Source organism: Schistocerca gregaria, chromosome 2 (assembly GCF_023897955.1).
Source record: "Schistocerca gregaria isolate iqSchGreg1 chromosome 2, iqSchGreg1.2, whole genome shotgun sequence".
NCBI classification, from domain to species: Eukaryota; Metazoa; Arthropoda; class Insecta; order Orthoptera; family Acrididae; genus Schistocerca; species Schistocerca gregaria.
The window spans coordinates 1,043,533,505-1,043,546,562 of NC_064921.1; the positions used below are offsets into that span (position 1 = coordinate 1,043,533,505).

The 13,058-nt window shown below is 43.7% G+C and overlaps 1 protein-coding gene across 1 annotated transcript in view; it reads left to right on the plus strand.

Moving 5' to 3' along the window:
• Positions 1-13,058, plus strand: part of LOC126335561 (UDP-glucosyltransferase 2-like) — a 75,197-nt gene that overhangs the window by 47,074 nt on the left and 15,065 nt on the right. The window contains exons 5-6 of the mRNA XM_049998981.1: positions 74-296; positions 11,510-11,729. Of these exons, the coding sequence (XP_049854938.1) occupies positions 74-296; positions 11,510-11,729 (443 nt within the window). The remainder of the gene's footprint in view (positions 1-73; positions 297-11,509; positions 11,730-13,058) is intronic.

A 13,058-nucleotide genomic window follows, 5' to 3' on the forward strand; every position in this document is an offset into this window, starting at 1 on the left:
GAATAAAAACAAAAGCAAAATTTTGTTGCAAGCAGTTGCACGTTTTATATCAAGTTAATCTTCTATATTTTAGAACCTACAGAAATTCATAGACGGAGCCGAACACGGCGTCATCTACGTCAGTCTCGGATCCAACGTCCGGAGCAACGCATTGCCCCGGGAGAAGTTCCAGGCTTTTCTGGAGGCGTTCAGACAGCTGCCGCAACGCGTCCTCTGGAAGTGGGAGAACGACACACTGCCTTCGCAGCCGGAGAACGTGATGGTCAGCAAGTGGATGCCGCAACAATCCGTGCTGGGTGAGATTTTATCCTACTATGCCTTTTATTAAACTGCCCTGTAACTTTTGGTCGACAGTTATTTTTCAGGCTCAACTACACCGACGAGAAAAAATCACAGCATCAAAAAATAATTAATGCAGAGTAGTAAAATTTCGAAAATAGATTTATCTAGGCAACATACTTAAGCGATTAATATTATAAGATTGCGGCGGCGCGGCTCTTTCCGTCCCTTTACGACGGACCTGCACCCATCTGTGAACTTTGTCTCAGCAGATCATCAGTAGGGAAGCCGTGTGAAATCTACTATACTTCGACGGGAACCGAGCTGCAGTTAAAGTCACTAATCTACCTTTCGGAGGAAACACGAAATGAACGTTTGGAAATTTTGTCCTCAACTAATATATTCTAAAACTTGGGTGAACAAGTATCACTGCCAAGCCCGTGCTAGTCTTAACACAGTCACTCATAATCCCTTTCACTCACGTCAGTAAGTGTATGGTATTGCATTTCCCGAAAACGTAATAGCTACAAAAATACTGATTGTTTTTGATTGATAATGCTCGCCAAATATTAAGTCTGCCGGTACCAAATACAGTCACAGTTTTTAGCCGCCGACCTGCTCAATACGCCACGCGGAATATATGTCTTTTCTCGTCACAAAATTCACTTAAAAATTCCGCAATTTCTACACACACATCGGAATAATTACGCCGTCACTCTCCAACACTTTTGATGTATGAAACACTGCTGGATCTGGCAACGTATCGTTTCCATCGGAACTACTACTGCACACGTCCGATCTGTTTCACCACTAGGCTCCGACTCTTTTCTAGAATACTCTAAGTCTTCTCTTCCAGCAGAAAAAGGCACGCGATGAATATTGCTTTACCATTGCTCAGTTTACTCAACAGCCAATAGCAAAACAACATTCTCCCGCGTCAATCCGCGCTGTTCAATAATAACCAATCGCGCAAAGGTAAACCTAACGACTGCACCTTTTACCGACGTAATTATCTAATATGCTGAAGTTTTGCTTATGCCTAAAGTTATTTACTATTGTTATTTACACCTGCATTAACTGTCCCTTTACCATAAACTTACTTGACAAATCTATTCTACAAAAATACCCTTTGTTCATATCCATACTTCTTTGAAACGTTCCCACACTAAATCCTACTACATAGCTCGTTGAACAATTATCTTCATATTAACCTTAAACCACACGCACGCATCGTTCATACTGCTAAAACACATTTATAACATTTTACATACACAAAAAGAAATAATAACACTTTATGAAAATACTAGAACAGTTTATGAAGAACATTCTATTACTTTAGTGCACTCCAGTGGGCACAATCGAAACTAAATCACAGTCCCCTATCCAATACTGTCGGCTCATACATGAACTACGTGCGCGTCCAGTCTCGCGTCACCATCTGTCACTCTCCAGCTCTGAGACACATCTCCCACTTAACCGCCTCCAAGGCAAGATCGTTATACGGAGCTACGCCTCAAGATCACAGGTTAATGTAAGCGCAAGATAACCCATTGCAGATGTGAAATGCTGGTCCACTAATAACCAGTGTAATGACCAGAATTTTGAATACAATCGCGCAAGCGTTGTATTGCAGAGGTACCGGATATCAGTTTGTGGGATGCAGTTCCGTGCCTGTTGTACTTGATCGGTAAATATAGAGGTGGTTAGTGCTGTTTGCGGATGACGCTGGAGTCGTCCATTGATGCCCCATATGTGCTCGACTGTAGATAGATCTGGTGATCGAGTAGGTCAAGGCGCAATGTCGACGCTCTGTAGAGCAGGTGAAGTTACAATAGCGCTTCATGAGCGGGTGTTATCCTGTTAAGCCGGCCGGTGTGGCCTTGCGGTTCTAGGCGCTCGACCGCTGTAGTCGCAGGTTCGAATCCTGCCTGGGGCATGGAAGTGTGTGAGGTCCTTAGGTTAGTTAGGTTTAAGTAGTTCTAAGTTACAGGGGACTGATGACCTCAGATGTTAAGTTCCAAATCTAAAACTGGGTCTCAATGAAAGAGCACAAATAAATAATTATGTTAAAAATCACGCCCTCTTCAGTGACAATTTTCGATGATGTGTGAAGATTAGGGGAGGAAACATAAAACATTAATGTTCCACACGGTGGTTAGATGGTCGTATTGGATTATTCGGAATATATGGTGAATTACAAGGGTTCATGACATTCGTTTTAAATTGAAAGACCGTTTGAGTGATGTGACCTGGTGGTTCAGACTAGCGTTTGGGAAGAAACGTTTCAAAACATAATGAATTAAATCTATATGTACATGGATAACAGACAGCAGTTTTGAATACTAATATTAAAATAACCACATCAAAAAATAATATTTTAGATTGATTCTGTTGGCAACAGGAAACTAGACAGCTTTTTAAAACTGAGTTTGTTCGTTGGCAAGATAATAGAACTACCAAAAGAAATATTTCAAGAATTGGTCCAATGTCTCCATGATACCCGTGCATCTTTTGAACGCATATGCATAAAGAGCAGAACAGAAAACTGAAAATTAATTCATGGGATACGGATCCTTTTGTACCGAATGTGCAGAAGCTACGAAACAAGTCAAACGGAACCCATCAATCCTTGTTAGAAATAGCATCAGATTGAAGCATGGAATCACTGTCCAAATAAATGTCATTTCCCGATATTTGGTCCCAGGTTCGTGATGAATATCCACAACGTGCCGCAGAGGCTCTGATTATGCTTCTCCTTTCCCAAGCATGCTTGTGTGAAAGCGGATTCTCACAGTTTGCCACTACAAAGGCAAAACATCGGAACGGACTGGATGTTGAACCTGACATGCGTCTTGAACTTTCTGATATCAAGCCATAAATTAAACAGCTGGTCAAAAACAAAATAAAATAAAACAAAAAAATATAATAAAACAAAATAGGAAAACAACTTCATACCTCGCATTAAATGGAAAAAATTTTACCAGTCAACATTGGAATGAGTACGGTATTATTTTGGGTACTTTATTACTGTGTGTTACTCTGCATACTGTTCTAGAAGTCAGTAGTATACTAGTGCACCTACTTTTGTATGATTTTAATTAACTGATCGCACTGAAAGTATGAACAACAAGTTTTTGACTATTTCAAGGCCCCATAAGAAAACCATTATTTGAAAAATGTTCCATAGCCAAAAGTTTGAGAACTGCTGTGTGATGTGACGAAAAGTATCGGGACAGCCTGACGTAATAATGCTCAGAGCCATTTGAACCATTTTGTTATCCTGTTGGAAAACACACATTGAAATGCTGTTCGTGAATGGCAGCACAAGAGGTCGAATCACAGGAGTCACGTACAGATTCGGAGTCAGGATGTGTGGGACAACTATTCATGCTGTCACACGGAATAGCACCCTAGATCATAACTCCAGGTGTCGGTCCACCACGCAATCAGGTTGCAGGCCCTCAACTGGTCTCCTTCGAACCAAGACACGGCCATCACTGGCACCGAGGCAGAACCGGCTTCCACCAGAAAACACAACAGACCTCCGCACTTCCCTCCAATGAGCTCTCGCTTGCGACCACTGAAGTCGCAAATGGTGGTGGTTTGGGGTCAGTGGAAAGCTCGCTACAGAACGTCAGCCGCGGAGCTGTCCTTGAACCAAAGCAAGCTGGATCACAAGGAGAAGGCACGACCCTGGGGTCGGGAATGTGTCCGCAATTTTGTGTGGTGAAGGAGGGCCCCTAACACCTCAAGTGGTTAAAGTATTATGACACACTACTCGAAATTCCCGGGGAAAATCGATCCAAAGTTTCTTAAGTGCCTTATGAGTATAACATGTTGGTCCAGTGCCAAACCGCCGTCTGTCCTACATGGTTATCGCTCGGACCCTTACGTCAGGGGTCTCGGGCTCTATTCCTCCTCCAGTACTTTTTTTTTTCTTTTTCTGCTGTTGCTTGCAAAATTGCAGCGCATTGTTACAGAAGAATCGTGAAATTAACTCCCGGGAAGATTGTATAAAAAATCATTCCACAATTCACCTTCAATTATCGTCTCCAATATTCCGAGACATGATTCAATATGCCTGGTTTGCCTCAAAATTATCAGAAACTCAAAACATTTTCGTAAATGTCAATGGGGCACGCTTCTGTACAGATTTATTGCAAACGCCCTGTGATTGAAAAAGAATCCGCCTTTATATGTTGCGCAAGACGTGGCAAAAATTATTGCTTTGTTTGTTTTTACGATAATTACCACTGCGGTTCTTGTTTATAATTGTTATTCCGATTAAAAACCCAATGTTTCCCCTCATATAATTTACAATTAAAAATTGGAAACCCACCGCCATGAATTGTGTTGTTGGACAAAAAGAAAATAATTTTTATTCAATAATGTAGCTAATTTCTTAAAGATAATGTAGGTTTGGGAAACTTCCTGAATAATTGGTGGTCCGCAGCTCGTGGTCCTTAGGTAGCTTTCTCGCTTCCCACCCCCGGGTTCTCGGGTTCGATTCCCCGCGGGGTCAGGGATTTTCTCTGCCTCGTGATGACTGGGTGTTGTGTGATGTCCTTAGGTTTGTTAGGTTTAAGTAGTTCTAAGTTCTAACGGACTGATGACCATGGATGTTAAGTCTCATAGTGTTCAGAGCCATTTGAACCAATAAATGGTGGAATAACAAAAGAAAATGAAACAGATGAAAAAAAAGTGCCGGAGGAGGAATGGAACCCGACACCTCTGGCGTAAGGCGTAAGACTCCGACGCCTAAACTTACTTTTTTTTGTTGATCATTCTGTTTAGTCGTTGTTGGACAAAATGACATTAATTATAGTTTTTTTTTTTAATCCTTCGACTCAGTTTATTTATTACAGACGCCAACCAGCTCTCTTCCGAACACTTCTAGGCCAGACAGAGGATCGCCAGTGGACCAACATTTTATACTCACAAGGCACCTACGAAACTTTGGATCGATTTTCCCCGGGATTTTCCTGGTAGTGCGTCCTAATATTTTATCCACGTGAGGTGTTAGGGGTCCTCCTTCACCACACAAAATTTCGGACAAATCCGATACCCCACGGTCGTGGCGTCTCCTTGTCAGATGCCGGCGCCCTCCTCAGAAGGCATTCGGTGGTTTCTCCGCAGGGAGAGGAGAGGGCGCTCTATTTGACTGTCGCTACTCTAGGCTGCCAGATGGAGACTGCAATTTGTACGCCCGGCACGTCTGTAAAAGCTCGCAACACGACGCACTCGCCCTGTTTGGGGCCCCGTGTGATACTGTTGCTTAGGAACAGACAAAGGGTTTAACCTCGCACAATATCGATAGCCGTCAACGCTATCGATATTGTTGTTGTTGTTGTTGTCTTCAGTCCTGAGACTGGTTTGATGCAGCTCTCCATGCTATTCTATCCTGTGCAAGCTGCTTCATCTCCCAGTACCTACTGCAACCTACATCCTTCTGAATCTGCTTAGTGTACTCATCTCTCGGTCTCCCTCTACGATTTTTACCCTCCACGCTGCCCTCCAATGCTAAATTTGTGATCCCTTGATGCCTCAAAACATGTCCTACCAACCGATCCCTTCTTCTAGTCAAGTTGTGCCACAAACTTCTCTTCTCCCCAATCCTATTCAATACCTCCTCATTAGTTACGTGATCTATCCACCTTATCTTCAGTATTCTTCTGTAGCACCACATTTCGAAAGCTTCTATTCTCTTCTTGTCCAAACTACTTATCGTCCATGTTTCACTTCCATACATGGCTACACTCCAAACAAATACTTTCAGAAACGACTTCCTGATACATAAATCTATATTCGATATTAACAAATTCCTCTTCTTCAGAAACGCTTTCCTTGCCATTGCCAGTCTACATTTTATATCCTCTCTACTTCGACCATCATCAGTTATTTTACTTCCTAAATAGCAAAACTCCTTTACTACTTTAAGTGTCTCATTTCCTAATCTAATTCCCTCAGCATCACCCGATTTAATTGGACTACATTCCATTATCCTCGTTTTGCTTTTGTTGATGGTCATCTTATATCCTCCTTTCAAGACACTGTCCATTCCATTCAACTGCTCTTCCAAGTCCTTTGCCGTCTCTGACAGAATTACAATGTCATCGGCGAACCTCAAAGTTTTTACTTCGTCTCCATGAATTTTAATACCTACTCCAAATTTTTCTTTTGTTTCCTTTACTGCTTGATCAATATACAGATTGAATAACATCGGGGAGAGGCTACAACCCTGTCTCACTCCTTTCCCAACCACTGCTTCCCTTTCATGCCCATCGACTTTTATGACTGCCATCTGGTTTCTGTACAAATTGTAAATAGCCTTTCGCTCCCTGTATTTTACCCCTGCCACCTTTAGAATTTGAAAAAGAGTATTCCAGTCAACATTGTCAAAAGCTTTCTCTAAGTCTACAAATGCTAGAAACGTAGGTTTGCCTTTTCTTAATCTTTCTTCTAAGATAAGTCGTAAGGTCAGTATTGCCTCAGGTGTTCCAACATTTCGACGGAATCCAAACTGATCCTCCCCGAGGTCCGCATCTACCAGTTTTTCCATTCGTCTGTAAAGAATTCGCGTTAGTATTTTGCAGCTGTGACTTATTAAACTGATTGTTCGGTAATTTTCACATCTGTCAGCACCTGCTTTCTTTGGGATTGGAATTATTACATTCTTCTTGAAGTCTGAGGGTATTTCACCTGTCTCATACATCTTGCTCACCAGCTGGTAGAGTTTTGTCATGACTGGCACTCCCAAGGCGCTGAGTAGTTCTAATGGAATGTTGTCTACTCCGGGGGCCTTGTTTCGACTCAGGTCTTTCAGTGCTCTGTCAAACTCTTCACGCAGTATCGTATCTCCCATTTCGTCTTCATCTACATCTTCTTCCATTTCCATAATATTATCCTCAAGTACATCACCCTTGTATAAACCTTCTATATACTCCTTCCACCTTTCTGCCTTCCCTTCTTTGCTTAGAACTGGGTTGCCATCTGAGTTCTTGATATTCATACACGTGGTTCTCTTCTCTCCAAAGGTCTCTTTAATTTTCCTGTAGGCAGTATCTATCTTACCCCTAGTGAGATAAGCTTCTTCATCCTTACATTTGTCCTCTAGCCATCCCTGTTTAGCCATTTTGCACTTCCTGTCGATCTCATTTTTGAGACGTCTGTATTCCTTTTTGCCTGCTTCATTTACTGCATTTTTATATTTTCTCCTTTCATCAATTAAATTCAATATTTCTTCTGTTACCCAAGGATTTCTAGCAGCACTCGTCTTTTTACTTACTTGATCCTCTGCTGCCTTCACTACTTCATCCCTCAGAGCTACCCATTCTTCTTCTACTGTATTTCTTTCCCCTATTCTTGTCAATTCCTCCCTTATGCTCTCCCTGAAACTCTGTACAACCTCTGGTTCTTTCAGTTTATCCAGGTCCCATCTCCTTAATTTCCCACATTTTTGCAGTTTCTTCAGTTTTAACCTACAGGTCATAACCAATAGATTGTGGTCAGAGTCCACATCTGCCCCTGGAAATGTGTTACAACTTAAAACCTGGTTCCTAAATCTCTGTCTTACCATTATATAATCTATTTGATACCTTTTAGTATCTCCAGGGTTCTTCCACGTATACAACCTTCTTTCATGATTCTTAAACCAAGTGTTAGCTATGATTAAGTTGTGCTCTGTGCAAAATTCTACTAGGCGGCTTCCTCTTTCATTTCTTAGCCCCAATCCATATTCACCTACTATGTTTCCTTCTCTCCCTTTTCCTACACTCGAATTCCAGTCACCCATTACTATTAAATTTTCGTCTCCCTTCACTATCTGAACAATTTCTTTTATTTCATCGTACATTTCTTCAATTTCTTCATCATCTGCAGAGCTAGTTGGCATATAAACCTGTACTACTGTAGTAGGTGTGGGCTTGGTATCTATCTTGGCCACAATAATGCGTTCACTATGCTGTTTGTAGTAGCTTACCCGCATTCCTATTTTCCTATTCATTATTAAACCTACTCCTGCATTACCCCTATTTGATTTTGTGTTTATAACCCTGTAGTCACCTGACCAGAAGTCTTGTTCCTCCTGCCACCGAACTTCACTAATTCCCACTATATCTAACTTTAACCTATCCATTTCCCTTTTTAAATTTTCTAACCTACCTGCCCGATTAAGGGATATGACATTCTACGCTCCGATCCGTAGAACGCCAGTTTTCTTTCTCCTGATAACGACATTCTCCTGTGTAGTCCCCGCCCGGAGATCCGAATGAGGGACTATTTTACCTCCGGAATATTTTACCCAAGAGGATGCCATCATCATTTAATCATACAGTAAAGCTGCATGTCCTCGGGAAAAATTACGGCTGTAGTTTCCCCTTGCTTTCAGCCGTTCGCAGTACCAGCACAGCAAGGCCGTTTTGGTTAATGTTGCAAGGCCAGATCAGTCAATCATCCAGACTGTTGCCCCTGCAACTACTGAAAAGGCTGCTGCCCCTCTTCAGGAACCACACGTTTGTCTGGCCTCTCAACAGATACCCCTCCGTTGTGGTTGCACCTACGGTACGGCCATCTGTATCGCTGAGGCACGCAAGCCTCCCCACCAACGGCAAGGTCCATGGTTCATGGGGGGGCTATCGATATTGTGCGAGGTTAGACCCTTTGCCTGATAGTTTACTTAACAGATTGATTTTGCATGGCCTTTGATAACATTTTCGTATCTTTTAGAAAAAAATGCGAATGTAGCTGTAAAATTAGAAACAGATACTAAAAAGAGCCTTGTAAATTAATGTAAGTGATATCGTTTTTCATGTTTAAATATCTTATTATCTGCTACAATATAAACAAACCACAAAGTGGATTTTTTAGTGTTGCCGTCTATAGGCCAACCATTCCTTTATTTTAGTGAACCTGTGGATGTATTCGGACATGTTGTCGATAGAGGGGAATTTTGTTACTTCATCGGCAGTTGCCCTTCGTTTTGGCTACAATCGTTAAGGCTGATGGAGTTGCCTAGCTCGGTCGTTTGCCAAGCAATTCAGTTTAGCACAACTGCTGTAGCCTGTATCAAGAACACTACTGGACCGTAGATCCCTTATTAGATCACTGCTATGAGAGACAGGATCACGAAGAAATTGATGGGAAATATGTTTTTCGCTATACGAAAGTGGAGATGGGTGGGTCGCTTGGTCAGAAGATGGATTGTAGGATGAGGGGGTAATAGAAAGCCAGGGGTTAGAAAAGACAGATTAGACAACATAATGGGAGGTTGATAGATGAAGTGGGAGAGCGTAAAGGAGCAGCATGGATGCGATCCGCTGAGGATAGTAAAACGTGGAACATTGTGGGGGCGTGTTTCATCTGTCAGAGGATGCTTATGATGACGCATCAGTGATCAGTGACAAGTGACACACGAGACTGCAGATTTCTCTGTTTGTTTCCGCGTTTTTGTGCACACTGGCGAGGTGCTTATAAAAACTGTAACGCACTCAGCAGTATACGTGGACATTCTCAAACACTTTCTCCTTCTTCGTTAGACATAGATGTAATGCATTTCTATCAAGGCTGGTTTTCCCGATGTTCGTTCCAAATAGGTTTTAGAAAGCGTTTTCAGAGAATTCTATCTCGCCCGCTGCTTCTAAGACAATAGTTTTCCCAAATACTGCGGACTGGTGGAATACTTCAAGTAAGACGACGTATCTCGAGAATATTTACAATAATTAAATATACTCCAATATCTACATCTACAGACTGGTCTGATTCTGGTAGAACGATGGTATTACACATGTTGTGTACTGTTGGTTGTTAGACTTTACGAGAAGATTTTAAATGAAGATGCAAATTCATTTAAATTATGTTCCTACTAAAAAAAGTTGCTGACCTTCACCCACCTATTCCTTTCCCTGGTCCCAGTCCAGCACCACAAACCCTTCCATTCCACCAACGCAACGACCCACCCAGTTGCTGCAGCACTACACACTCCCCCATCCCTATGCAGCTATACCTCCCGTTCACGCCGCAGCTGCTTACCTACCACCACCACCTTCGGATTGCTTCTTCCATCAACCGTAGTTGCTTACAATCGGGCCTCAGTGGCCACAAACAGTGCTAACGTATGTGTGCGTTGTGCTTGCGTGAATGATTGTGTTTCTTCTGCTATGGAAGAAGGCCTTTTGGTCAAATTCTGAAATAGCAGTCTTTTTGTTGTGCCTTAACATCACCACAACTGGTCCATCTCGTACGCAAAAATCTTGGCTTCACGGGATTCCCATCAGAACCACCCATGAACAAATATTGTTTTCATAATCCTCCTAAGGCTAACACTCTAGACCACACCTAATGCAAAAGATCTAACTGATTTACTCAACTGCTTGGGCTGGGATGGTGTGTAATGTTCAGATTTTGAGTCTCTACTGTAGGCTAACTACAATATTCTTCTGTTATTAGTAAAAATGGTCGATAGGCCAAGGGCTATCCAAAACTCTTGACTCCACATGACTCACCGGAGATATGATACCCTCAAAATTCGCAATTACGCGAACATTGTTGTGGAACTTACAGGTATTGTGTATATCGTGCACGGACCAGTACACTGGTGAACCTGTAGCCGTACAGGTTAAAATCTATGATAATAAGCTTCAGTTTATAAAGATCAAAAGAATTTCAGACGAAAATGACACTCTGAATAATACTTGCTCTCCTATATTAAAACCTTAATCAGTTTTTTAACTTTCATTTCTCTTCAGGCAAAGTCAATAGAACAAAGCTGATTTCCTCCTCTTTCCAAAACCAAAACTGATATGCAGAGGAAGTGGCTTTCCTAGATTTTTTTCCGTAAAAGTCTTTCGTGGACCACCACATCGAATTGCTGTAAATGAATAAGTGCCTACAGAATTTGTGTTCTGCGAGATATGGGTTTCAACCGAATATTTTCGGAAAGGAGTTTCATACCAAACAGTTGTTACACAATGTCCAACATACTATATTGCGAAGTGTTGTGCGAGGCTACGGCAAAGCTTTCTCGTTCACCAATATGTTTACACCGTGTTTATTCTCGCAGTGAAGTTACTTCAGAAACCAAGGTTTTTATCAAAATCTACGAATATATTGGAAATTTATGCAAGGTTAAAAAGGTTGAAAATGCGCATTTATCGTTGCATAGTAAACCATGTAACAATTTCAAAAGCCATAGCACTGTGACACACTAGTTCAATATGGTGTATTTTGCCCGCAGCTCATCCAAACGTCCGCCTTTTCATAATGCAAGGAGGTCTTCAGAGTATGAATGAGGCGACGTACCACGCTGTCCCACTTGTGGTCATACCTTTCTTCGCCGACCAGCCGCACAACGCCGCCAAGATTTCGCAGGCGGAGATCGGCGTCAGGCTGGACTACCATGACGTCACTAAGGACAACCTGCTGGCCGCTGTACGGACCGTTCTGGATGAACCAAAGTAAGTCACTCACAGCTCCAGAGCAAATTCAGTATTAGATCGTAAGTGTCTAGTGGGCGATAATACACTCCTGGAAATGGCAAAAGAACACATTGACACCGGTGTGTCAGACCCACCATACTTGCTCCGGACACTGCGAGAGGGCTGTATAAGCAATGATCACACGCACGGCACAGCGGACACACCAGGAACCGCGGTGTTGGCCGTCGAATGGCGTTAGCTGCGCAGCATTTGTGCACCGCCGCCGTCAGTGTCAGTCAGTTTGCCGTGGCATACGGAGCTCCATCGCAGTCTTTAACACTAGTAGCATGCCGCGACAGCGTGGACGTGAACCGTGTGTGCAGTTGACGGACTTTGAGCGAGGGCGTATAGTGGGCATGCGGGAGGCCGGGTGGACGTACCGCCGAATTGCTCAACACGTGGGGCGTGAGGTCTCCACAGTACATCGATGTTGTCGCCAGTGGTCGGCGGAAGGTGCGCGTGCCCGTTGACCTGGGACCGGACCGCAGCGACGCACGGATGCACGCCAAGACCGTAGGATCCTACGCAGTGCCGTAGGGGACCGCACCGCCACTTCCCAGCAAATTAGGGACACTGTTGCTCCTGGGGTATCGGCGAGGACCATTCGCAACCGTCTCCATGAAGCTGGACTACGGTCTCACACACCGTTAGGCCGTCTTCCGCTCACGCCCCAGCCCGCCTCCAGTGGTGTCGCGACAGGCGTGAATGGAGAGACGAATGGAGACGTGTCGTCTTCAGCGATGAGAGTCGCTTCTGCCTTGGTGCCAAAGATGGTCGTATGCGTTTTTGGCGCCGTGCACGTGAGCGCCACAATCAGGACTGCATACGACCGAGGCACACAGGGCCAACACCCGGCATCATGGTGTGGGGAGCGATCTCCTACACTGGCCGTACACCTCTGGTGATCGTCGAGGGGACACTGAATAGTGCACAGTACATCCAAACCGTCATCGAACCCATCGTTCTACCATTCCTAGACCGGCAAGGGAACTTGCTGTTCCAACAGGACAATGCACGTCCGCATGTATCCCGTGCCACCCAACGTGCTCTAGAAGGTGTAAGTCAACTACCCTCGCCAGCAAGATCTCCGGATCTGTCCCCCATTGAGCATGTTTGGGACTGGATGAAGCGTCGTCTCACGCGGTCTGCACGTCCAGCACGAACGCTGGTCCAACTGAGGCGCCAGATGGAAATGGGATGGCAAGCCGTTCCACAGGACTACATCCAGCACCTCTACGATCGTCTCCATGGGAGAATAGCAGCCTGCATTGCTGCGAAAGGTGGATATACACTGTACTAGTGCCGACA